The following is a 27,041-nucleotide window of genomic DNA, read 5'->3' on the forward strand; positions in this document are numbered from 1 at the left end:
TTTGACATGTTTGACATATATTAAAATATCTAATATTTCACTATAAAACGTGGTTAATAAAAGGTGAATCTGCGCGCTCCCGCGCACTCACAAACAATAACATTTCACTGGCCAATAAAGTCCTCAGGCTAAAGCCCCAGCTCAGCTAAACTCACCCACACAATATAAATCCAGAGTGGGCAGCCCGTCAGCAAGTTTGCCCTCTTGTAGCGCTAATGGACACCGCAATCATTATCACGCGACCGTACGTGCTAGTATAAAGATAAAACTACATTTCCCAGCATTCTCTGCTCCGGCCGCCTGTTTATCCAATGGTCATTCGATGCGCTCCTCTGGCAACCAATCGGACAGTAATCTCTTAATTCTAACGGTTAAATACCATGAAAATCCCTCTTATCAGCACTATTTACTTACTTAATTTTCCACCTCCGGAAACACCACAGCAATGTTGTGATTTTGGTAAAAAACACGTGTTTCACATCGTCACGGATTTCAGGTTTTGATAAGCTCAAGGTGAGATAATGCGCTTTACATATTGATTTACATATTGTTCGTGTGTCAGTCAACATACTTTTAAAGGTGAAATAACGACGTAACTGTCAGTTTAGTGAAAATTTAAAAGAAAAAGTAAAATTGTTAAACGATATGTTTTTTAACTGACAGAGAGACGACATGTTGTTAGGTGTCCGGTTGTGTGTCCGCTCGTTGTGTAGAGGTTGGTCGGCTCGCGGCATGAGTTTATCACCGCGGCAGATCAACCGATGGCCGAGCAACGAGACCTCCGAGCCTCCTACGGACAGTCCTCGAGTCCTCATCACAGGTACCATATGTTTCCCAGCTGCTTAAATAACGTCTGACAACTGTAGTGTTTTGGTGAAAATAGTTCAGTTTCATCACCTCTTCTTTGTTTGTTTTCCGTGGCTCGTAAGAGACAATCCTATTGATCGCCTTGACAATAGGTCGGGAATAAACAGTGTTAAAAGCGCTCCATGTACGCACAATGGAGCGCACGGCTGTTTTATTCTTGTGCAACAGAGTGAGCTGAGCTGAAAAATGTCTGGACAATAACAATCCCGGAGCTTATTTAAAATTGGCCTGTTTTTGAAACTGCCACTGCCATTTTTGTATGCTTTTGCTCTACTAAATTTGCATGTGCACTCACTGAATTTCCTGAGTGCTTGTCAAATGTTATACAATAGTCTAAAGTAGTCACTGTAATATAAACTCTATTTTTTAGATGTCTACTGGAGTTGATTACGCATTATGTGTGGTGTCATGTTTTGTTTTATTGTGCATTTACTGTACCTCAGACCTCCAGTACAGGAGTTACTATGCACTAACATTTTTCATTCACATTAAAAGTGTTTTTCTCTTGTTAAAGGTGGCCTGGGACAGCTTGGAGTTGGACTAGCTCAAATGCTGAGGTTGGTGAACGGCTGAAAGATGTACTGCATGGGAGAATTTTGAAATCAGATTCCAGAACACACTGTTTTTACAACTTTGCAGAGATTTGATATTGCGCTTGTCTTTAGATGTTTGCTCTGCAAATATAAGCCCTTTTAATTTGCTTTGTAATTCAGTAAAAACTGAAAGATCATTAAACATTTTTTGTTGTTTATATTGATTTGTAATTATATTTAATTCCTTTTACATCAGGAAGCAGTATGGAGAGGAAAACATCATCCTGTCAGACATTAGGAGGCCTCCCAATGAAGTTTATGATATGGGTACGTTGACACTGAGACACATGTACAGCTCTCATATGGGCAGGCGGTTGCATCAGTTGCAACATATATAGAGCCACGTGGACAGTGTGGTGCCATAACCTGACTGTTAAAGTTTACAGTAGGAGTTTTTTACATTTCAATTTTACAAATATATTTCAGTAACACTGTACAATAAGTTAACATATGTTAGCTTTAAAAAAAACAAACAAACATGTATTATTTTGAGTACCATTATTTTCAACATACTCTACCATTCAATTTTTAGATTCATGTTGTAAAATGTATTAGTTCTTAAAGGAGTAGTTCACTTTTAGAACAAAAATGTACAGATAAATTACTCACCCCCTTGTCATCCAAGATGTTCATGTCTTTCTTTCTTCAGTCATAAAGAAAATAAGTTTTTTGAGGAAAACATTTCAGGATTTCTCTCCATATAGTGGACTTTTATGGTGCCTGTGAGTTTGAACTTCCAAAATGCAGTTTAAATGCAGCATCAAAGGGCTCTAAAAGATCCCAGCCGAGGAAGAAGGGTTTGACAATTTATATCCTTTAACCTCAAATGCTCATCTTGTCTAGCTCTGTGTGTATTCTGTGTATTCCATTTCAAGACAGTTAGGGCATGTCGAAAAACTCCCATCTCATTTTTTCCTCCAACTTCAAAATCATCCTACATCGCTGCAGAAGTACTGATTAGTGTTTACAAAGTGAATGTGCAAAGAAGATCAAGCGCCCTGTACCAAAAAAAAAAGGTAAAACAGTGATGTTGAGTGATTTTGAAGTTGGAGGAGAAAATGAGATGGGAGTTTTTCAACACTTTGAAGCTGCACTATGGAGAGAAATCCTGAAATGTTTATCTCAAAAAACATCATTTCTTTATGACTGAAGAAAGAAAGACATGAACATCTTGGATGACAAGGGGGTGAGTAATTTATCTGTACATTTTTGTTCTAAAAGTGAACTTCTCTTTTAATGTTAATTAATTGAATTTTATGTTACCTACATTTCAAACACTTAGCTTCATTCATATTCTGAATAGCCTATATGAATAAAGCTCTCATTTATAGGGATATGTGATCCAAAAATTAAAATTCTGTCATTAATTACTCACCCTCATGTTGTTGCAAACCCATAAGATTTTCGTTAGTCTTCAGAACACAAATTAAGATGTTTTTGATGAAATCCGAGAGCTCTCTGACCCTGCATAGACAGCAAGGGTCCTACCACAGTCAAGGCCCAGAAAGGTACCAAGAACAGACAGTACAGTATAGTATACTATTTTCTCCACTACGTCACCCTAGCGCCATTTTGGAGAATACCACGACGTATGCGAATGCTTTAATCTGCACGTAAACAACGTATTGGTGAATGTGCATGCATTGTGGACTCATGATGCTCTCCAAAATAAAGTTGATATTAAAAGTATTCTCGTATCTTCATAAAATTACGGTTGAACCACTGATGTCACATGGTGTATTTTGTCGATGTTTGTGGTACCTTTCTGGACCTTGAATGTGGTAGGACCCTTGCTGTCTATAGAGGGTCAGAGAGCTCTCGGATTTAATCGAAAATATCTTAATTTGTGTGAAGATCAAAGGTCTTACAGGTCTGGAAGAACATGAGTAAATAATGACAGAATTTTCATTTTTGAGTGAAATGTCTCTTTGAACTCCAGTATCTGATGGGTGATCCTCCTTACAGGTCCATTTGTATACGCTGACGTGCTGGACTATAAAAACCTAAGGGAGCTAGTTGTGAATAACAGAATCACCTGGCTGGTGCATTACAGCGCATTACTCAGTGCTATCGGGGAAGCTAACGTGGCTCTCGCCCGCACCATCAATATCACAGGTGGGAAAATACAGTCTCACATGTTTTACGTGTTTATGCCATGACGGGCTAATTTACAACGCAAGGTTTCCACTATCCCTGACGTCCCACATTCTGTCCTTCTCCTGTTGCCCCTGTCCCGATCTTCTCTTCTCCTCCCCCCACTCCTCTTTCTTTAGGTCTGCATAATGTGTTGGATCTGGCTCTGGAGAACTGCTTGCGACTATTTGTACCCAGTACCATCGGAGCATTTGGCCCTTCATCTCCCCGTGATCCAGCACCTGACCTGTGTATCCAGAGGCCTCGCACTATTTATGGGGTTTCCAAAGTCCATGCAGAGCTGATGGGGGAAGTAAAGATTTATGTTTTTATGTTTTAGCTATTCTGAGGAAAATGTTAATGCATATTAAAGGGATAGTTATCCAAAAGGAAAATTCTGTCATTAATTACACACCCTCATATTGTTCCAAACCCTCATCTTCGGAACATAAATGAAGATATTTTTGATGAAATCCAAGAGCTTTCTGACCTTCATAGACAGCAAGGGTCCTACCACGTTCAAGGTCCAGAAAGTTACCAAGACATTGACAAAATAGTCCATGTGACATCAGTGGTTCAACCTTAATTTTATGAAGCTACGAGCAAAAGTTTGTGCAGAAAAAACTAAAATAACTTTATTCAAAAATTATTTTGTCGATGTTCTTGGTACCTTTCTGGACCTTTTTGTCTATGGAGGGTCAGAGAGCTTTTGGATTTCATCAAAAATATCTTAATTTGTATTCCGAAGACGAACAAAGATCTTACTGGTTTGGAACGACATGAGGGTGCATAATTCAAGACAGAATTTTCATTTTTGGGTGAACTATACCTTTTAATGCTTATTTTTTTTATGTTTTTGAAAGAAGTCTTTGATGAATACAAAGTTCTGTGAACACCATTTGTTTGAAATAGAAATCTTTTGTAACTATTACTATTATTTTTGATCAATTTAATATGTCCTTTTTAAAATCTATTCTTACTTACCCCAAATATTTATATGGCAGTGCTTCATGGTTTCCACAAAAGCATGAATAATTTTTAACATTGATAGTAATAATGTGTATTAAAATGTGTCTTGAGCATCAAAATAAGCATATTAGAATGATTTCTGAAGGATCATGTGACACTGAAGACTAATGTAATGGTTTATCTTTGCCATCAAAGGAATAAATTATATTTTAGAGTATATTGGAATGGAAAACAATTCCTTGGTGTGCATGTAAGACTTCATTCAGAAACATTAAAAAAATCAAAATTATTCCAAACTTTTGACCGGTAGTGTTAAATGATATTAGTAGTATATGCAACATTAATTTATATTGATTGTATAATCATAATAATTGAAAAATATAATTTGTGTAAAAGCTTAAAGAGAACTGTTTATCACTTGAATGATATGCAAATATGAAATGCCAACATCCTAACTGTGTTCTGATTGGATCAGTATCTCCACCATAAATATGGCCTGGATTTCCGATGCTTGCGATACCCAGGAGTTGTTTCTGCCCGCACCAAGCCAGGAGGAGGCACTACTGGTTAACCAGCCATCTTGCATTTTTTTCTCACTTACAGACACAATCATTAGTTGTACATTCACAGCTTTGTCTGCAAACAACACACTATTCTAACCTGTCTAATTATATCCCCAGATTATGCTGTCCAGATATTTCACGATGCCCTCAGCACCGGCCACCATGAATGTTACTTGCGCTCCAACACTCGGCTTCCCATGATGCACATTTCTGACTGCCACAGGGCCACCATTGAGTTCATGCAGGCCCCTGAAAGCCAACTTTCCCTGCGTACTTACAACATCGCAGCCATGAGCTTCACACCTGAAGAAGTGGCAGAAGAGATTCGCAAACACCTGCCCCACCTGAGGGTCACGTACAATCCTGATACCATCCGGCAGACTATCGGTAAGAATAACATTGTGGTGCCAGAAAAACACGGGTAACGAATGGACGGAAACGGGTAAAATCCATTGAATAAGAGAAAAAAATTTGTTGTGCCTTTGAATGTCAGAATCGGAATGCAAATCATTTTTAAAGAATCTTTTCGTCAAAGACGCTATTTAAACCTAAACACAGATGATTAAATGGACAGACTATGGATGAACCCTGCTATGATTACTCTACTTTTAAAGCATAAATTTGATTTAAACAATAGGTCTACATTATATTCACATATGCTGGGGGACATATTGTATTAGCGCTACAGTAACAGTATAAAATACGATTTAAACCTATAACATTCTACATAACATTTACCTATTTTATCTCACAATTCTGACTTTTTTTCTCGCAAATGCAAGTTTAAATCTCCTAGTTTGGACGTTATAACACGATTTAACTCAACAATAGCAAGTTTGTCAATTCTGAGGGAAGAAAGCCAGAAATGTATGATATAAACTCTTCATTCTGTCATTAAGACTGAGGAGAAAAGAGAGAATGACAAGTTGATTTTTAGTGAGATATAATCTCGGAATTGCGAGAATAAAGTCTGAATTTTTAAATATAAACTCAAATGGACCTTTCACCTTCCATAGCCTTGTACTTTAAAACTGACATTTTCTGCCACCAGATAGGCTCCACCCACAGAAAAACATCATCACTGTTTGCAAACACAGAATTGATCTATAGATTAATTTCTTCATTCATTAAAACATATTTTAAGAGATTTAGCTTCTCTTACTCACCAGTGGATCCTCTGCAGTGAATGGGTGCCATCAGAATGAGAGTTCAAACAGTCCATCAATTAATGTCTTGTGAAGTAAAAAGCTGTGTTTTATAATGTATTAACTTTAAACTGTTGCTTCTGACCAAAATATGAGTCCATAATCCATAATAATGGTTCCTCCAGTGAAGTCTAGCCCCTGTTGTCCTCTCACATCAAAATTCACAAACATTTGTTTAGGATCGTTTTTACTTATAAACAATGCTTGATCTGTGTATATTTCTTTCCTGATTCAGACAAAATCACCTTTTCACTGGAGAAAGCATTATTATGGATAGAGGACTTTCTTATGCAGCTTTTCACTTCACAAGACATTAATTGATGGACTGAATTACTTGTGAATTGTTGTGATACTTATAACTGTTTGAACTCATTCTGACGGCACCCAGAAGATCCACTGCTGAGCAATTTCTCCAAATCAATTTCACTAAACAAACAAACTCATCTATTTCTAGGATGGCCTGAGGATGAGTACGTTTTCAGCAGATTTTCATTTTTTAAGTGAACTATTCCTTTAATATAAATGTTTGTGTTTAATTGGAATATTATCATTGAGCTCAAAGGTTCACACCCCCCTTTTAGAATCTGCAAAATCATACATTTTTTTGTAAAATTTATTGTTTATTTAGTACTGACGTCGATAAGGTATTTCACAATAAGATGTTTACATATAGTCCACAAGACAAAATAAATAATAGTTGAATTTATAAAAAATTACCCCATTTAAAAGTTTACATCCCTGTGATTCTTTATACCGTGTTGTTATCTGAATGATGCACAGCTGTGTTTTTTCCCCTTGTTTGTCCTGAACCATTAAACTGCCTGCTGTTCTTCAGAAAAATCCATCAGGTATCACCAATTCTTTGGTTTTCCAGCATTTTTGTGTATTTGAACCCTTTCTAACAATGACTGTATGATTTTAAGATCCATTTTTTCACACTGAGGACAACTGAGAGACTCATATGCAACTGTTACAGAACTCACTGATGCTTCAGAAGGAAACACGATGCATTAAGAGCCAGGGGGTGAATACTTTTAGAATGTTAAGATCAGGGTAAATTTAACTTATTTTGTCTTCTGGGAAACATGTAACTATCTTCTGTAGCCTCTGAAGAGCAGTACTAAATAAAAAATATAATATTTAGGGAAAATTAGAAAAATGTACACATCTTTAGTCTGTTAAAAAGTTTTCACTCCCCGGCTCTTAATGCATCGTTTTTCCTTCTGGAACATCAGTGAGCGTTTGAACTTTCTGTAACAGTTGCATATGAGTCAAAAACAGCTGTGAATCATTCAGGTAAGAACACAGTATTAAGAATCAAGGGGATGTAAACTTTTGAATGGGGTAATTTATATAAATTCAACTATTATTTTCTCTTGTGAAATATCTTATTCAGGTCAGTACTAAATATACAATAACATGCATTTTGTATGATCCCTCTTATTTTGGTAAAAAATTTAGCAAATTCTGAAAAGGGGGGTGTATACTTTTGACCTCAACTTTAATTCCTATCTATGTCATTGTCTATCTGTGTTTCTCTTGTATAATGAAAAGAAAAACAAATAATTGTTGCTTCATGTTCATAAATGTAATATTCACTCTATAGCGGACAGCTGGCCAGTGCGGTTTGATGACTCTAACGCACGTCAGGACTGGGGCTGGAAGCCTGCGTTCGGCCTGTCGGAGCTAGTCACAGACATGCTGGCCTCCATCCGTGAAAAAAGAACCAATGCAGGACTACCTGTCAGCTAGCAGGTCTTCTCAGGGACTGAAACACAGATCACCAGCATCTTTCCAGTGCATTTCCAAACTCATCTATCTCAAATTTGGTAGCTGTTTCTTTAGACCAGGACTTTCCGTCAGTTGCTTGTGAAGAAAACATGTAAACAAACCAAAACTCACATTCTCTCACCGCTCAGGAGACTCTGTCTTTCTTCTCTGTGATCTGTTCTTACATAGTTTTTAAGCTGTCATGGAACAAGGAAAAACAAGGAAACGACAACATGCTGATGAATACAGTATAGTAGTAGTAGTAATAATAGTAACATTGTTGCACACATTATAGATGAAACTGTACAATTTAATTATTTTAGAGACACCACAAAGTCAGCAGTGCAAAAAAATAATTCTGGCTGGCCCAAAATTTCAATGATCTGATTTTATAACGTAAACTCTGCTTTCCTAATCCTAACCAATCATAGCCTACCTTTCTTTTTGGGAGGGGTTGAATTTTGCTTCATAGATGCTTCATTTGTACAAAGACAGTAACAACCATTAGGCACCTCACTCTGTGCTCTAGACACCTCCATGTATTGCGTACAAGAGGAAGTGTCTCAGATTGAACACAGCTTTTAGTGTGAATCAAAAGATTGCCTTTGTTCCAGCTGCTATCACTGAGGAAATCACAGTTGCCTGAATTTTGGGTTCTGTTAAACCTACTATTGTCTGTATTGGCTTTATTTATTTAGAGGCAGTTATCAAAGGGCTCTGGGTTCACAATGCATAGTGTGGTGGTGTGAATTAAGTACTTAATCAGTATTGCTGATGTATTATACACTGTTATACACTGAGTTTTTTAACACATTTTTGTTGAGCAAAACTACTTTATAAAACACCCAGCGGCCTTGCAATAGTAAAGGGGGTGTTTTTTGGCTTCAGCCTGTCTGAAAGTATTAGTCTGCCTTCTGTATAGGCGACTGGTGCAGACAAATTAAAAAACTTATCTAAAAACAATATATAATTTAGAATGACTCATCTTTCTTTCAAAAGCAAGTGTGATTTCAGTGTTAAAATTTGACACTGCCTTATTTTTAGTTATATTTTCTCAAAAGTTGTTAATGAATCTCATTAGGAACTGGTGGAAAATTGCAGTGTATGTCAAATAAATGGCTTTAATCATGCAAACGGTTTATGTTTGTCTTTGTTCATTTGTGACCTCTGCTGTAGTCACACATAATAAACTAACAAAAAAAAAACATTAATTATTTCCGTTTCATGACCAATTCAGTATATGACGAAACATTATGACACTAAATTTAAAATAAAAACAAAAAACGTCTACGGTTGTATTAAATAGATTTGAACAGCCACCGGAAGTGAGGTAAAAGCTGCTGCGACGCAGTGGATTGTGGGACATCGTGCCATATTGACACACGATAGAAATGGACGCGGGGTTTTTCCGCGTAAGTCTTATATTCTTTTACAATTACGGCATTATACGGTCGAATATGTTGTTTTGCATGTGTTATTTGTCAACTGGTTGATTATTTGGTTGTTTCAAGGCTGTATTTGGTGTATTCATTGAAGTGTGGCTGTAATGGCGGCGGCGTGAGAGAAGCAGAAAATACTCAACAGATTAAACAGGAACAACAGATTTAAGGAACCCAACGCGTTGAGTTTAATGTTATCGCTCTTTTTCTTACAAGCAAATTATACTGTAACATTATACAGTCAGCTGTACTCTGGTTGGCGTAGTTAAAATAAAATACAGACTGAAACCGAAACCTAGACAGACAAATTCCATGTTCTTATACAATAGCAAGCGGTGTAATCGTATGTATGCGTATCTAGTACATTCATGTCTATGTCCTACTTAAATGGTGAAATAATTCAGTTTATTTTCAATCTCATGTTGTAAACGTATATATTCACCTTGGATACATAAAATATGAATTTACTAAATCATGTTGTTTTAATCATGAATTCTTGTTATTTCAGGGCACCAGTGCGGAGCAAGATAACCGCTTCAGCAACAAACACAAGAAGCTGTTGAAGCAACTAAAGTTTGCAGAATGTCTGGAGAAGAAGGTAAAAAAGAAAGAAAATTGGTGCAAATGTGTTCATAAACAATAAACGTATTGAGGTTCCCTAGATTTTACAATTGCTTAGAATTTATGATAATTTTTTAAGGAGCATGTAACACTGAATCACTTTTTTAACCAAATTTAAAGAGATTTGCCTAATAATGAAAATTCTATTTTGAATTACTCGCCCTCATGTTGTTCCAAACCTGTAAGACCTTCGTTCATCTTTGGAACAAAAATTAAGATATTTTTGATGAAATCCAAGAGCTTTCTAATCCTCCGTAGATAGCAATGCAATTGAAATATTCCCAGACCCAGAAACATAGTACGGACATTGGTGGTTCAACCGTAATATTATAAAGCTATGAGAATACTTTCTGTGCACAAAAAACAAATATAACAACTTTATGCCCTTCAACAATTCTTCCCTACTATTTTCCTATATGTCCTTACTATGTTCCGGGTCTGGACACATTTCAGTTGCATTGCTGTCTATGCAGTGTCAGAAAGCTTGAATTTCATCAAAAATATCTTAATTTGTATTCCAAAGATGAACGAAGGTCTTGCTAGTTTGGAAAGACAAGAGGTTGAGTAATTAATGACAGAGTTTTCATTTTTGGGTGAACTATGCCTGTAAGTTTAACCTATAGAGGGTTTGCTCTTAGTCATGATTTGGTCAGTTACCCGGATGTGTGGCCATATTGGTGATACTCTGATGTTAACAACAGCATGGATTGCACGGTTAATGTACTACTGAATACATTGTTCTACTAATTTATGCTGTAAAACATGGAAAAAAAATCATTTAGAGAAAGTCTTAGTAAGCAGAAAAGGGCGCAATATTTTGACAAACTAAAGTTAATAGGTGGTAAAGATAACGTATGAGCAGTATTAATTAAGATATTAGCCTAATATTTCACCTACTTGACTGGAAATGAGAACAAACACAAATGTTGTCAAGATTCTTGCCCTGGAAATCCTGGTTCAGTTTGACCAACCACAAATGCCGCCTTTCCTCAGACAGTCTTTTGCACTCTTCTCCTTGATTTGTTATGAATTTGGCAGACTATAGTACTCTAAATGTTTTTCCCTGGTCCGACCGATTAGTACGTTCCAAAACATGACAATAATTGACCAATTTCAGCAGCAAAATATGCAAGTTTCATTCGGTTCAGTAACATTGTTTATGCTTAGTTCCGCCAATATGGACGCGTTTTGAAAACAATCTAAAAGTTACCCACATATATATGGAAGATCCTGTGTTGTTCCTGTGTAAGATTGTTTTCTGACTGTTTATTAGGTGGATATGACCAAGGTCAACTTGGAAGTGGTGAAGCCCTGGATAACTCAGCGAGTGACGGAGATCCTTGGCTTTGAGGATGATGTGGTCATCGAATTTGTCTTCAACCAGCTGGAGGAAAAGGTATACGCCCGCTCTCCTCTTGCCGTTGTCTTTTCACACATGCTGCAGTTATATATTAGATGTGTTTTGTTCTTTGGGAGGATGAGAGAAGGTTTGAAGATCAGTGAATAACTGCTGACAGTTACTTGTGTAGATGTAACAGCAGAAAACATCTAACATCAGTCTTAAAGTGTCTGTCTGCTTATAAAAAGACAGAAAAGCGGGTAAAAAATGATATTCTCTCTCTCTGAAGAAATGATTTGTGACACCGTTCCTTCTGAACAGCAATGTTCTAATGTTGATGTGATTTATGATTTAAAAGGCCTGAACCAATATGGATCTTATTCCTTGCATCTGAAGTATAGCACCAACTCCTTATTAGATCTCACCTGAGCCCAAAGTCTCTCTGAATCCAACTCTCCCTTGATGATGAGCTTTATTTTTTGAGGTGAGTTATAAGCAGGGCTTGACATTGTGTCAGTGGTAGAGTCATTTCAGCTTGATCATTTGTGCCTTTCTGTTTCAGTTAAAGTTTAGCAGTATATCTTAAACACAAAGGCCTGATTACCATTTTTGACACAACCGTTAAAGAATAAAAAAAAAACATTGCATGTGAGATGATAGCGTAGTACAACATTGTATTAAGATGCCCTTTTTATTTTAAATGGACTTAGTTTATAAAACAATACTGTAATAAAACAAAAAACGAGAGACACGTGATTTTTTTTTTTTTTTTTTTGCGTTTTTATAAGTTTAGCTAAGTTGTACAATAGTCAATGTTTCAGTTTCTAAAGACTTGATTTTCAGGAAGCTTTCGCTGGGATTCCACAGAGGTATTTGCTCCTATTAATGATACATAAAAGTTTTTCTCAAATATAAAGAGGTGCTTTCAGTTTTTGTAATGGCATAGCTATACAATACCTTAAAGGAATGCTTCAGGACCAGTACAGGATAAGTTTATTCAAAAGCATTTGTGGAATAATTAAGCCATCCTTTAGCTTGTAGCAGTCACACGGTTACAAATTTTCTAAAATCTCAGTGTAACCTGTCTCCCCAATAATGTTTTAATTAAAACATTTGTGACCCTGGACCACAAAACCAGTCTTAAGTAGCATGGGTATATTTTGTAGCAATAGCCAACAATACATTGTATGGGTCCAAATGATCAATTTTCCTTTTATACCAAAAATCATTAGGATATTAAGTAAAGGTCATATTCTGTGAAGATATTTTGTAAATTTCCTACTTTAAATATATCAAAACTTAATTTTTATTTAGTAATATGCATTGCTAAGAACTTAATTTGGACAATTTTTGCACAATCAGATTCAAAGTTTTTCAAATAGTTTTATCTCAGCCATATATTGCATCCTAATCATTTCATATAATGGACCCTTATGACTAATTTTGTGGTCTAGGGTCACATTTAGAATTTTACATCTTGCAGAATCACCGAATTATTTAATTCAATACCAGAGGAAGTATCTTAGCCAATGTGAGTGGGCCTTTAGACTGAGAGTCAAAAAGGTTGACTGGGGTTTATAAAAATATATATAAAATTCATAAAAATTGCTAGAAATAAATGGAATTCAAAATGTTTCTCTCCTGTTTAATTTGTTTCTTTAATACTGGTTAGAAATAAAATGCACTTAAAAGAAAGTCATTTTTAAAATGATTTCTGATTTAGTAATTTGCTTGGTCTCTGTATAGTAGTGGTACAAAGTAAAAAAAATGTTTTTGCAAACATGTTCTGTTTAATAATCACTTTTTTTTCTCACAGTCTAAATGGGTCCATATGAATGAAAATATAATGGGTCCTTGGTGTTAAAAAAGATTAACAGTTATTCTACAAATGCTGTTATTGGAGCTTAACCTGTATTGAACCAGAAACATTAGTTTAACTCAATTTTAGTACACCGGGTGCTCAGTCCTGCTCTTGTAGATCTACATTATTGCAATATTCAGGTCCAACCGTATTCTTATAACTAAACTCTGGTGTGACGTACATCTTCAGGAGCATGACTCGACACCCCTATGGATCTCATAGGTTTATTTTCCTCTTCATTTGATGTAAATAAAGCGTTTTCCATGCCTTGTGTACTCATTATTGCTTGTTCGTCTCTTGCAATTTAGATAAATGATATAGCATTAAACTCAAGGTGATTGAGTGTGATGCAGTAGTGAGGCGGAGGCCAGCCAATGGAGCGCCTTTCTCCGCCCCCCCCCCAGCCCACAGAGCCTGCGCCACTCACACTGAAGACAACTGGACTGTTCTTGCTTTGTGGGGTTTTGATGCACTCTGTTTGTGGACTGTAATGTTTCTATCTCTCAGGAGTTTGATATTGCACAGCCCTAGTGTTGAGGGAGGGCCTTATTGCTCCTTGACGAGGGGATGTGAACTGGGAGGGTACATCTCAGTTCAGATGATAAAATGTAAACATATAATGCATGCTCAAAGGCAGTTTATTCATTATAGAAGTGTTTCTTGTTTCTGTTATACAATTGGTTTAGTAGTAAAAATAACAATCAGCTGTGGCTGTTGGTTTTAGAGACATTTTTGAGGCCCTCAGGTACTGGGCTCTTGTTGAAAAGCAGCTGTTTACTTATGTTCAGGAAGGAAAGGTGTAGGTAGAATTTCTGAGCTCAGCACTCTTGTTTTGTGTCAGTATTAACTGCTTGGTTTCCTCCTCTCTTTCTTCCTCTCTGCTGTTTGTGTTGCAGAATCCGGATGGGAAGATGATGCAGATCAATTTGACCGGGTTTCTGAATGGGAAGAACGCTCGAGAGTTCATGAAGGACCTCTGGCCGCTGTTGCTTAGTGCACAGGAGAACATCGCTGGTATCCCGTCTGCCTTCCTGGAGCAGAAGAAAGAAGAGATCAAACAGAGACAGGTGATGAAGAGCTGAGAAGTTGCGAACTCTCTTACTGATGATGATTTTTTTAAACTACAAGTGTTTAACAGTTTTTCTTTGATCTTCAGATCGAACAGGAGAAACTTGCCTCTCTGAAAAAAATAGATGATGATAAAAGAGAGAAGGAGAGCAAAGAAAGAGCTCAGTCAAAAAGCCCTAAAAGGTTGGTTTTGGATTTCTTTCTGTCAGTCAGCATGAAACTGGGAAATGTTGGTTGGGACTTGAACTTGGAATTGGGACTGGAATTAACAATTTAATTGTTTGCTAATTCCTGCAACCTGTTATAAGTTTTTATTAAAGATTATAAGAACACATAAATGCATAAAATGCACACCAATAAATCATCTGTACTGGATCACTGCAATATTACATAAAAAAAAACAATGATAAAATTGTCAATTTTCATAGTGACTTTTACAAATGGATTAGCAAAGTTGTCTTTGTAAATGATGGATAATATTGTAAATTATCCCCGTGCTTGACTCCAGTTTTTTTTTTTTTTTGGTTCACTTTTGTTTTCAGGAGGAAGTCTCGCTCCCCTGTGAAGCGTGACCGTAAGTCTAGTCCCTCTCGATCACCTCGGCGAAAACCGAGCCCAGCTGCTTCGCCGCCTTCCAGTCCGCCCAATCATAAAGAAGAACCAAAGCAAGAACCGGACCAGTCAGAGAGCTCCAAACCAGAGCCACTCGTTCAGGAGGCTTCCTCTACTAGGTAACTGTGGAAACCTGACATTGCACGATGGCATCCTAATATATCAGTCCTTCAAGCTGCCTATAACAACAAAAGAACTGTACATATGAATCTGAAATGTATGTAATCTTTGGCCACAAGGAGTGACTTTACTGGAAATTTTTATCTTGACATTTTTCTCCCTATTCTACTTATCAGTGATCTTGTGGGCGACATCAAGCCAGACTCTGTGTCTGAGGCTGTGAAAGAGTCATCTCCAGATAAAACGTCCAAATCTGAAGACAGGCCCAAACCCAGAGACAGGGACAGAGAGAAGGATGGCCGTAGAGATCGTCCACGCCACCGCTCTCGTTCACCTCGATCTCGTAGACGACCTCGATCCCGCTCTAGGTAAGTCTGGTCTCTGATGGTGAAGCCATGTGATTTCTTATCCTAGATCATTTTGTTTATCTGCTAATGTGATTGAACTAGGGGTTAAGTTAATGTCTCTAGGTCGTTCTCTCCTCGTCGCAGAACTAGTCCCAGGAGGCGAATCTCTCCGAGACGTAGGAGCCCTCCTAGACGGGGACCACCCTCTAGACATAGACGTAGCCGTTCACCTGTCCGCAGGTCAGTGTTTTTTTTTCTTACATGAATAAAAATGAATACTTTAATTCAGCTTGAATGTATTCAAATGACAATTAAAGGGATAGTTCACCCAAAAATTAAAATTCTGTCATTAAATACTCACCCTCATGTCGTTCCAAACCTGTAAGACCTGTAAAACGTTCATCTTCAGAACATAAATCAAAATATTTTTGATGAAATCCAAGGGCTTTCTCACCCTGCATAGACAACAACGCAACTGACACATTCAAATACATTTTAAAAATTAAACTGTTTATACTGTATTTTTGATCAAGTAAATGCAGCTTTGGTGAACTTCTTTCAAAAACATTTTAACTTTAGAACATTGTATAAAGCTACACTGATGTGACAGTTTTTTAAAAAGTTGACTTTTTACTCAACTTTATTACTAGATACAGTCTGTCTTCACATGAACGATCAACTGTTGTGTTTACCTGAGCTTGTTTGTCCATCAGGCGTCGCTCTCGCTCCCGCTCCTCCTCTGCTAGTTCCTCTTCTCGGTCACCCCATAAGAGACCAGGGAAACGTGGGTCAGCTACCCCACCCAGAAAACTTCCACGTCGCTCGGACCCTTCTAGCCCTTCAAGAAGACGAGGTCGTAGTCCTTCAGGACCAGACACAAGCCCTTCAGGTTGCATTCTAGAACTGCTTTATTTGCAATTTGAAATGACTTAAACTTACTTCAGATTAAAGTTGATTTATTTGTGTAAATCTAAATGGTTCCTCATCAGTGCAAGGTTGCTTATAGAATACTAAGCAGTGAAATGATTCTGACTGTAATGCATCTGAAAATTTCAGCTATGAAGCACAGGCCTGGTGGAAGAAACGACTCTCGATCTCCTTCTCCTAAACCCAGACGGTCTGATGTATCAGAGTCTGGTAAGATTTGGCTCTTCAACATGAGTCTGTGTGCATGTCAGAAAGGTTTACATATGCAAGAAATGTAGACAGAACCCTGTACTTTAATAGCTGTTGCTCAAGGATTGTGTAGAAATAACATGATGTGATGGATTCTGCTAGAGCTGGGCGGTATGACCAAAAAGTTATATCACAGTATTTTTCAAAATTATACGGTATCATACAGTATATGACTTTTTTTTTCCATGCATGACTAGGTGTTAACCACATTTCCTAATAAATTAGAGAATAATTACTGCAGTATATTGGCTTACATTGACCGGACTAGTATTAACCCAGGTTTGATTGGTCTCACAAAATGCTGCTGTTCACAAAAAAGTGACAGTGGCACTCATATTTGTAATGAGGTGAAGAAATCAGAATTCATGACTTGCAGTCAAAATACACAACACTTTATTGTGCATTCTTCATATTCCAGGACATGTTTGTGGCGGAGGTGGTGAAGCAAATTGCTTATGTTGCCTCCTGCGGCTACAACTTTAGCCTGACCACATTTACATATGATGTAGTGATGCACCGAAATGAAAATTCTTGGCCGAAACCGAAAACCGCAAGAATTATGCCAATTATTAGTACCATTGCATTTATGGCTATGACTGTGTACTAAATCCTACTAGAATCAAGGCATTGCAATTGCATAAATTAATATTAAAGTTTCAAAGAATAAATCAACTATATCAATTTAAACAATTATCAATCAAGTATTATATTACTTAACATATACATATATTTTACTGCCTTTGTTTTAATTGTTTAAATTTTTATAACACATTATCTTGTGGATCCATCAGTTCACATTTACAAGTACGCGTTTCTCTTCCAGCAGGAGGCGCTTTCAGAATGCTAGTACACAAAGCAGCAAATGATTTTGAAAGGTGCAGCGCTCATATTTATTCAATGGATAGCCTTTTGAAGTTTCATCGCAATTCATTCCCACATTTAAGACCACCTGAAATCATAATTATGACTTTCATAACCCCCTAATAACACTGCAGTCATCAATGAAAATTAAGAGCTTTAAGACTTTCAAAAACAAACCTTACACAAAATACGTTTCTTTTTATTTTTTTCCCACCATGTTCGAGGCACAAGAAAAATATTAAGGGACTAAATTGATATCAGCATATGAAGTATAATCGTCTCTCATTGTCTGAAAGAATGCACATCAGATGCTGAAAGTCAGTTTAACATATTGATCAGTTTCCACGTTGCTTGTGTGATATCCATTGGCTCACCTCCATGGTTTAAAACATAAATATTAATAAAAATACAGTATATAGAAAAGACATATCTTTAAAATATTGCGACATAACACCAACGTAAAGCCATTGTTTTTCTCTCACTGAAAGCTACATCTGTCTGCACGCAATGCGCCGATCTCTGCTCATCACTGCAGACACACCCCATCTTGAAATTTCGGCATTACAAGATTTGCAAATCGCTAACCCTGGGTCTTTCTCAGATATACTGAACTACGTCCACACCGCAGATGTGTTGCTTCAGACAAGCACGTGCAAGCTGTGGCTTCTGTTTGCGTCAACATACATGTTCCCAGCGCTTTGCACGCACACACTCACCGGTATTGGGGTATATAAAAAATGAATATCATAAAAAAAAACAAAAAAAAAACACCGGTATTCGGTATGAAAAGGTATACCGCCCAGCCCTAGATTCTGCAGCTCATGTCACATGAGTCTTTTCTGTTCGTTACTAAGATGAGGGGAGGGTGCATGTTATGGGTGTGTGTGGTGTCGTTGTATGTTTTTGCACATCATGGGTGTTTGATTGTGGGCACATGGCAGTTTCTTGGGCACTGAAGGACTCCACTGCTTTGCGTTTCAGAGGAGGACAAGGTGGGCAAAGGGTCAACAGCAGATTCTGTCCAGCAGCGACGTCAGTATCGCAGACAGAATCAGCAGTCCTCTTCAGGTTACCACCATTTTTTTTTTAAGCTCAATCACACTCGTTTGTCCTCACTTTCCTTCTCTCTCCTTTCTTCTCACACATGTGCTTGCAATAATGAATCATGTTTGTTGTGGAAAAAATTATGCTAGCAGGTGTTTGATTTCGAACTGATGACAATGTTGGCTTTTTTTATTTGCTTACAGACTCTGGTTCATCCTCTTCTTCTGAAGATGAAGGGTCAAGGAGGCAGAATAGAGGGGCAGGTGCCAGAAATGGAGAAATCAGAAGGCGGCGGAGCCATTCACCTGCATCACCACGGAGACGGCACAGAGATGCATCCCCAAGGTGAAAATCAGCAACATTTGCATGTACTTTACATTTGCATTTGACTTGGATTACCCTCCTGAAATGCTGAAAATGAGAGGTCACTACTGAAATGCTTTGTCCACTTTAGGATAAAAATGGGGGAATATGTATTTTTCAGATTAAAGAAGTTCACTTTCAGAATAAGAATTTCCTGATAAATTACTGACCCTCATGTCATCAAAGATGTTTGTCTGTCTGTCTTCAGTTGAAAAGAAATAAAGGTTTTGAGGAAAACATTCAAGGATTGAATGGAAAATTGCAGTTTCATTGCAATTTGAAAGGGCTCTACACGATCCTAGCCGAGAAATAAGGGTCTTATCTAGCGAAACGGTCGGCCAATGTATATACTTTTTAACTTTTTTTTTTATATGGGGGTAGAGTTTATCAGGAAATTTTTATTCTCAGTGTCAACTTATCCTTAAATTGCTTAATTTTAACTGCTTTTGATTCCTATAGTTTCTTTAATACCATTGTTTTTAATTCTGATTGAACGCGATAAAGGAAAAAGGCTGTTATATAAATAATGGCAGGAAACTGCATCTTTACACTGAGTTGGAGTGTTTGCTATAAATATACAGCACAAGCAGTGTAGTTTTATGAACAAATGACTCTTTTAAAATGGCTATTTTTTGAGAACCACAATTATGCAGTCTATCCAGTCTAGTCTGATTGACAAACAAGTGACTTGAGGGAACAAGTCCATTTAAAGAGATTTCAATTCTGTCTTTACTCACACTAATATTGTTCCAAACCTGTCAAACGCACGCGAAGATATTTGTGCCTTAATTGGTCCGTTGATTCACCTAAAACATTTGATAAGTTCATAAAGAGTATGTAAAAGTAATCCAGGATTTGCTTGACACACAAGAATGTTTTTTTTTTTATGCGGAAGCTCAAACATACTTGCATCATATGTGGTTTGCTTGGGTTATGGATATTTAGTTTTAAAAATAAAGGAATGTCTTTAGGTTTAAATTGACTTGATGTGAGTAAATTGACACAATTCACAGGTTAGACTGAATTAAAAGACTGAATTAAAGGGATAGTTCACCCAAAAATGAAAATTCTGTCATTAGTTACTCACCCTCATGTCATTCCAAATATGTAAGACCTTCATTTATCTTTAGAACACCAATTAAGATATTTTTGATGAACTCTGGGAGCTTTCTGACTTTGCATAGTCTGCAATGGTACAACTACATTCAGGGCCCAATAAGGTACTAATTACATTGATTAAAATTGTCCATGTCACATCAGTGGCTCAAGCTTAATTTCATGAAGCTATGAGAATACCTTTTGTGCCAAAAATAACATTTTCTTCTTTTCTGTGTCGATCTTTGACACGTTCACGGTAGGGGTTGAACGACTTCAGATTTTTTAAGGTCGACATTTACGTGATAAAAGTCGAGTCGACGTCGATTAGTCATTATTGAACAAAAACACTTAAACCTTGAGCACAGCTATGACACAGCGCTGCCTACATGGCTATTGTTCCTATAATACTTTGCTAATCAGTATAATCAGTAACTAATCAGTTATTTTGTCTTTGGGTCGTTATATTTCTCACAGATTTCTGCTCGTTCTAAATCAGCAGATAAAGTAGCACTGTAAAGATTACATTTATATAAAGTCATTAGTGAGAGAGCGATTGCGTGTGTGACTTAATTCTACCTGGCAGCGTCTCTCTACTAGCCTAATAATAAAGCTGTGGGTTTTAATTACTAAGAAATATATGCTAGAACTTTTCAGTTTCTAAGCTATATTAGCCAGAAATCATGGAACGGTGTTGACAATTCATTTTCCCCACCGCGCTTTTGAATGATTGTGTGCGCACGATCTGCGCGTGATGTACGAGCGAGCTACTGTATTTAGCCTATGTGTGTGCGTTACAATGCAGCAGTGCATTAGATTAGAACGACAATTACAACAAGCTGTTTAAAACGTGCATTCTCCTGTTCAGTTTTAAACATCAAGATGGTATACTCACACGTGTTGTGGAGCGCTTTCGGAGTATGCATTTATCTATTGTTTTAGCTGTTTTCACAAAGCGTAAATGTCGTCTTCAAAGACTTCTTATCCTGTTGCGCCCTCTATAGGACCAGCGACTAGTCGACGTCAAGCTTAAAGCATCATGGCAGAGCATTAAAGTCGACTAGACGATTAATCGGTGCAACCCCTAGTTCACGGTACTCTTGTCAATGTGCATTAAAGTCTGACAGGGAAGAGAAGAAATTGTTGAATAAAGTTATTGTTTTGTGCACAAAAAGGATTCTCGTAGCTTCATAAAATTATGGTTGTTCACTCTCAACTGAAAGATACTTTATCACTATGGAACAAGTTTAGACTCCCTCTCTCTTCTACCAGAAAGAGACGTTCTCCATCACCTGCTGGTCGTAGACATCGTTCGCCTTCTCCTGCTCGCCGTCGCAGGTCGCCCTCTCCTCCCCCAAGACGCAGGTAAAGTCCAGCTGAGTTTATGAAAAGTTTGTGGTTTTGGTTTGTGATGACTTTTTGACTGACTCATTCTTTGTCCCTTTCTCCTGTCCTTCCTGTCTCAGATCTCCATCTCCACCTCACCGACGCTTCACTCCCCCTATCCAGCGCAGATACAGTCCCTCCCCTCCCCCACCTCAAAAGAGACGCTCACCAGGGTCTCCTAAGCGCAGAAGGTCTCCATCACCCATGTCCAAACGTAGAGGGTCTCCATCACCCATGTCCAAACGTAGAGGGTCTCCATCACCCATGTCCAAGAGGAGAGGGTCTCCTTCACCGATGTCAAAACGTAGAGGGTCTCCTTCCCCTGTTTCAAAACGAAGAGGGTCTCCTTCACCCTTGTCCAAACGCAGAGGTTCTCCTTCACCAGTGTCCAAACGTAGAGGATCTCCATCACCTGTGTCCAAGCGTAGAGGGTCTCCTTCACCTGCGTCCAAACGCAGAGCGTCTCACTCACCTGTCGCAAAGCGCAGAGCATCTCCCTCGCCAATGGCTAAGCGAAGAGGGTCTCCTTCACCTGTGTCCAAACGTAGAGGATCTCCCTCACCCGTAGCCAAGCGTAGAGGGTCACCTTCTCCTGTGGCCAAACGTCATTCCTCTCGATCCCCGAAACGGAGTCGAGGCAGTAGCCCAGTAAAGAGACGTACTCCGCCCTCATCTGCTTCACCCCCACCCCGCCACCGTAGAATCTCTCCAAATCCCCCTGCAGCCCAACGGGGCAGAGACACTCGCTCTCCTCCCCCTGCCCACAGCACTCGAGTGTCTTCCAGTCCTCCGGCTCGATATGGACCCTCTGCTTCATCCCCACAGAGACAAAGACGTCAAACGTCCCCGTCTCATAGCACCAGACCTATTCGCAGGGTTTCCCGCACACCAGAGCCACGCAAATCTCAGAGGTATTTTTTCTGACAGCGCCCCTTCTATTTGTGTTTCTATTTGTGTTGTTGTTCTCTGAATGATATGTATTCCTGTCCATTTGTAGAGGTTCTCAGAGCCCCCAGCCAGTAAGGAGGCAGGTTTCACGGTCACCATCTGCTTCTCCTCCTCCTCCTGCTCCAACGGCTCACAAGCGGCCTGCTTCAGTCTCACCTTCTCGCTCTGCTAGCCGCTCTCCACCTCCACCTGCCAAAAAGAACAGCAGTGTTTCTCCGAGCCCATCACCTAACAAGGTACGGCACACCTGCCCAAGCCTCAGTCTCACTTGTCCTTAGACTGCTCGAATCTAGAGAGCTTCTAAAACTAGATTTATTTTTGGTTCAGTTGTTCATTTTTGTTTAAATGGATCCTTTTGAAACAGCTGTATTTAGGAAACATACCTGACAATACAGTTGAGGTCAAAAGTTTACATCCTTTGGGAATCTGCAAAATGTTAATTATTTTACCAAAATATGAGGGATCATACAAAATGCATGTTATTGTTTATTTAGTACTGACTTGAATAAGATATTTCACATAAGATATTTACATATAGTCCACAAGAGAAAATAAGAGAATATATAAAAGAGAATAAGAGAATTTATAAAAAGACCCCTTTCAAAAGATTCTTAGTACTGTGTTGTTACCTGAATTATTCTCAGCTGTTTTTTTTTGTTTAGTGATAGCCTTGATTGTTCTGAACAGTTAAACTGCCTGCTTTTCTTCAGAAAAAATCCTTTAGGTTGCACAAATTATTTGGTTTTCCAGCATTGTTGTTTTTTTTAACCTTTTCCAGCAATGACTGTATGATTTTGAGATCCATTTGTTCACACTGAGGACAACTGAGAGACTCATATGCAACTATTACAGAAGGTTCAAATTGCTCCATGCTCCGGAAGGAAACACGGTGCATTAAGAGCTGGGGGTATAAACTTTTGAACCGAATGGAGATGTGTACATTTGACTTATTTTGCCTAAATATCATATTTTTTGTAGTACTGCTTATCAGAGGCTACAGAAGGTAGTTACATGTTTCCCAAATAACAAAATTATTTACTTTTACCCTGATCTGTAATTTCAAAAAGTTTTCACCCCTGCATGCTTAATGCATGGTTTTTCCTTCTGAAGTATCAGTGAGCATTTGAACCTTCTGTAATAGTTGCATATGAGTCCCAGAGTTGTACTCTGTGTGTGTGAAGATGAATCTTAAAATCAGGGTTCAAATACACAAATGCTGGAAAACCAAAGAATTTGTGTGACCTGAATGATTTTTCTGAAGAACAGCAGGCAGTTCAACTGTTCAGGACAAACAAGGGACTCATGAACAACTATCACTAAACAAAAAAAAAAACTCAACTGTAAAGTATTAAAAACGGTGTTTAAATCAAAAACAGTGGAAAAATATGCTTTTTATATCATATGAGTTTGTTTGAAGTTAAAATCTTTTTTTTGATGGTTCTCCAGAACTCGGATGGAGAAGGTAGTAAGAAGAAGAAAAAGAAGAAAGAAAAGAAACACAAGAAAGAGAAGAAACACAAGAAGCATAAGAAACAGAAAAAGGAGAAAAGTGGAGAAGAAAAGAGTGGAGGGGCGGCTGGAGGACACGGACAGGAAGCAGAGCCAGACTCTGACCAGAAAAAGGTGAAGTTACACTTTTAAAGCTGTATTAAGTCAACACAAAATAGTCTGGTTTCTTCAGTAATATGAAAAGTTTCTCCCCATTTACGTTTTTTTTTTTTTAAATACACTACGGTTTAGAAATTTTTTTTTATTTTTTTTTTTTAAGAATAGTCTCACCTAGGCTATTTACTTGATCAAAAATAGTCACACAAATCATTCTAATATGCTTGTTTGGTTTCTAATCATTTCTAATCAGTGTTGAAAGCAGTCGTTCTGTTTACTTTTTTGTGGAAACTGTGATACTTTTGCACAACTCTTTGATAATCTTTTGTTTAGAAATGTCTTTACTGTCATTTTTAATAATTTCTAAAGAATTAGTTTACTCCAGAATTAAAAATTCCTGATCTGTGTCATCCAAGGTGTTCATGTCTGTCTGACTTCAGTCGAAAATAAATTAAGGTTTTTGAGGAAAACATTCCAGGATTTTTCTCCATATAGTGGACTTCCATGGGGACCAACTGACTAAAGGTCTAAATTGCAGTTTCAGTTAAGCTTCAAAGGGCTCTACATGATCCCAGCGGAGAAATAAGGGTCTTATCTAGCAAAACGATCGGTCATTTTCTATAAATAATGTGTATACTTTTTAACCACAAATGCTCATCTTGCACTAGCTTGACTTCACACATTATGAAATCATGTTGGAAGGGTCAAGCATAACATAGGCAAAAGTACTGACCTAGTTTTTCCAAAACAAACATGAAAGTCAAACCAAAGTATACAGATGATCCACATTAAAGTTCACTATATGGCAAAATCCTGGAATATTTTCTTCCAAAATCTTAATTTCTTTTTGAACTGAAGAAAGAGATGAACATCTTGGATGACATTGGGTCGGTAAATTATCAGGAAATTTGAATGCATTCTTAAATGCATTCCTACTGAATAAAACCTAAATTCTTTTACATTGCTAAACCTTAAAGATCTTACAAGCTGTCTATATTGTGAAACAATGTTTTCTTGAGTCAGACATAATTAATGCTACCTTTCCTGAAGGAATCAGAGAGTGAAGTAGAAGACAGTTTGGATGATCTGGAGAAGCAACTACGTGAGAAAGCTCTCCGCTCAATGAGGAAGGCCCAGATGTCTCCATCTCAGTCCTGAGGAAATATCCAGCACACCCCACAATTCCTTCTTTCTCTTCCACTCTCTGCATTTTAAATGTTTGATGTTGGTTCAGCTTTAGAATGTACAAATTGTTAAAATTCACCCTAGACTTTTGTTTGTTTGTATTTTTTTTTTTGGGCATGTTTATTGCTGAGGAGTTTTATGATGTGGAAATGATTGAGCAGCCGAATTTTCTTCATCAGATTCTGCCCTCTTTTCCACCCTGAAATACTGTCGACAACTGCTTATCCAAAAACAAACCTTTTTTAGTCCCCAGCCCCCTTCATAATTCCTGTGTTGCTTTTACGGTCATGATGAATCAAATGAAAAGCTTATTTGCAGTTCTGAGTTAATAATGTACAAGTTAGCCTATGGATTTCACCTTCACTTCAGCAGGACTTTTTACGAGAGTTTTGTTTGCATTGACGGCAGACCCCAGCGTGTTTGTCCTCTTGTGTGCATGATCCATAAAACCAAAACACCCAGAGAGCTGAGCCTTGTGGCAGCGCTCAAGCTCTGCTGTGCACATGAGAACAAATCAGTCAGGTCTGTTTTCATCCTTTATTTTTTGCTTTATATTTTTTGTAACCTAAGTTGTGTTTGAAATTGTTGAACCCTGCAGTAATTTCTGGCTTTGAACAAAGTCACATTAAAATGAAGAAAATATTTCTTCTTTCTTTTTCTTTAAACATAAAATGACAAACCCAACCAGAATAGATGGATGCAGACAGCATCACATGGATGCATACAGGCTGTTTTACATATGTTTACTAGTCCATTGTGGTCTAGAAGGTTCTGTGGAAAGCCTGTGGTGTCCCAGGTCTGGTGATGACACATGATAATCAACTGCTGTGTGTTATCATGTGTCGTCACCTTGGCAACACTTAGTGACACATCTTCAGCAGCCATGGATGAAAGCTCATTGAGTTCTTATTGTGTAGTACGGTAACAAGGACTGATCTGGAAAAACAGCCCAAGGCAACAATGTTTATGCTCTGGTGGTTGTTTTTTTTTTTTAGTGCCACCTGCTTCCTAACTGGCCACAGGCAGCTGTGGGAATACATGGGTGTTTAAGAGATAAACATGAGGAGTGTCTTTAGCTTTGTCCCTTGAGATTTCTGGATGTTCCTCTGTGTAGTGTACTGGAAGATCAGTGTTATTAACAGACCTTAACAGGAGTACTTGCTCTTTTTAATTTCGGGGTTTCTACAAGGCCTAATGAGTATACAAATATGACTTACCAATTTACCCTCACAATGTTTGATTAGTGTAACTTTTTTTTTTCTTAGATGATCACAATTATTTAACATTTGTATCTTGCTATTTTAGCCACGATGTGTCATTTTAAAATAAATTTGTTAAAGGGACAGTTCACCCAAAAATGGAAATTCGGTCATTAATTACAACCCTCATGTCGTTCCAAACCCGTTAGACCTCCATTAATCTTTGGAACACAAAGTAAAATATTTTTGAAATCCAAGAGCTTTCTGAACCTGCATTGACTGCAATACAACTGAAATGTTCCTAGACCCAAAAAGGTAGTAAGGACATGGTTTATTTAAAAAAAATGTCAGTGACATCAGTGGTTCAACTGTAATTTTACGAAGCTACGAGAATACTTTTTGTGCGCATAGAAAAAAAAAAACTTTATTCAACAATTCTTCTCCAAATCAGGCATTCCGCCATTATTGAAAGTACCGCGGTGTATGCGTTACACCTTGTTTATGTGCAGTGGAACGCACATTCATGCGTCATGGTACTCTCGATAATGGTGGAATACGTGATTTGGAGGAGAAAATTTGTAAAAATAGTAGTTATTTTTGTTTTCGTTGTGCACAGAATGTTCATTTTTGGTTGTGCCATCTCTTTAAACTTTACTCCTGTATTTTTAGTCA

The 27,041-nt window shown here is 37.8% G+C and overlaps 2 protein-coding genes across 7 annotated transcripts; both read left to right on the forward strand.

Annotated features, from left to right (window-relative positions):
- Positions 1–229: 229 nt before the first annotated feature.
- Positions 230–9,234, forward strand: tdh2 (L-threonine dehydrogenase 2). 2 transcript variants are annotated; one of them, XM_073827020.1, is made up of 9 exons: positions 230–513; positions 664–820; positions 1,382–1,424; positions 1,657–1,727; positions 3,426–3,575; positions 3,734–3,906; positions 5,038–5,128; positions 5,243–5,512; positions 7,937–9,234. In XM_073827020.1, exons 2-9 carry the CDS (start codon positions 673–675, stop codon positions 8,080–8,082), a joined length of 1,092 nt encoding a protein of 363 aa, XP_073683121.1. In that variant the 5' UTR covers positions 230–513; positions 664–672; the 3' UTR covers positions 8,083–9,234. The 2 variants fall into 2 exon arrangements, with proteins under 2 accessions (XP_073683121.1, XP_073683122.1); XM_073827021.1 differs by having other exon boundaries at positions 683–820.
- A 205-nt stretch (positions 9,235–9,439) lies between these two features.
- srrm1 (serine/arginine repetitive matrix 1) lies at positions 9,440–25,812 on the forward strand. Of its 5 annotated transcripts, none has more exons than XM_073826542.1 (17): positions 9,440–9,512; positions 10,048–10,137; positions 11,434–11,556; positions 14,257–14,427; positions 14,517–14,611; positions 14,971–15,159; positions 15,337–15,528; positions 15,631–15,747; positions 16,221–16,396; positions 16,564–16,644; positions 18,526–18,612; positions 18,792–18,933; positions 21,319–21,411; positions 21,513–22,343; positions 22,430–22,616; positions 23,827–24,003; positions 25,036–25,812. In XM_073826542.1, exons 1-17 carry the CDS (start codon positions 9,492–9,494, stop codon positions 25,141–25,143), a joined length of 2,880 nt encoding a protein of 959 aa, XP_073682643.1. In that variant the 5' UTR covers positions 9,440–9,491; the 3' UTR covers positions 25,144–25,812. The 5 variants fall into 5 exon arrangements, with proteins under 5 accessions (XP_073682643.1, XP_073682646.1, XP_073682645.1 ...); XM_073826545.1 differs by having other exon boundaries at positions 25,043–25,812; XM_073826543.1 differs by having other exon boundaries at positions 9,441–9,512; positions 15,652–15,747.
- Positions 25,813–27,041: the final 1,229 nt, after the last annotated feature.

The sequence above is a fragment of the Garra rufa genome, chromosome 21 (genome assembly GCF_049309525.1).
Source record: "Garra rufa chromosome 21, GarRuf1.0, whole genome shotgun sequence".
Lineage (NCBI taxonomy): Eukaryota > Metazoa > Chordata > Actinopteri > Cypriniformes > Cyprinidae > Garra > Garra rufa.

What these genes read in the sequence shown, in the direction of transcription:
- tdh2 (XM_073827020.1), top strand. Translation starts at nt 673, where the DNA reads ATGTTGTTAGGTGTCCGGTTGTGTGTCCGCTCGTTGTGTAGAGGTTGG. An exon ending in ATGCAGAGCTGATGGGGGAA is followed by an intron (nt 3,907 to 5,037) that starts GTAAAGATTTAT and finishes TGATTGGATCAG; the next exon opens with TATCTCCACCATAAATATGG. An exon ending in TACCATCCGGCAGACTATCG is followed by an intron (nt 5,513 to 7,936) that starts GTAAGAATAACA and finishes TTCACTCTATAG; the next exon opens with CGGACAGCTGGCCAGTGCGG.
- srrm1 (XM_073826542.1), top strand. Translation starts at nt 9,492, where the DNA reads ATGGACGCGGGGTTTTTCCGC. An exon ending in CGACCTCGATCCCGCTCTAG is followed by an intron (nt 15,529 to 15,630) that starts GTAAGTCTGGTC and finishes TAATGTCTCTAG; the next exon opens with GTCGTTCTCTCCTCGTCGCA. An exon ending in ACCAGACACAAGCCCTTCAG is followed by an intron (nt 16,397 to 16,563) that starts GTTGCATTCTAG and finishes TGAAAATTTCAG; the next exon opens with CTATGAAGCACAGGCCTGGT.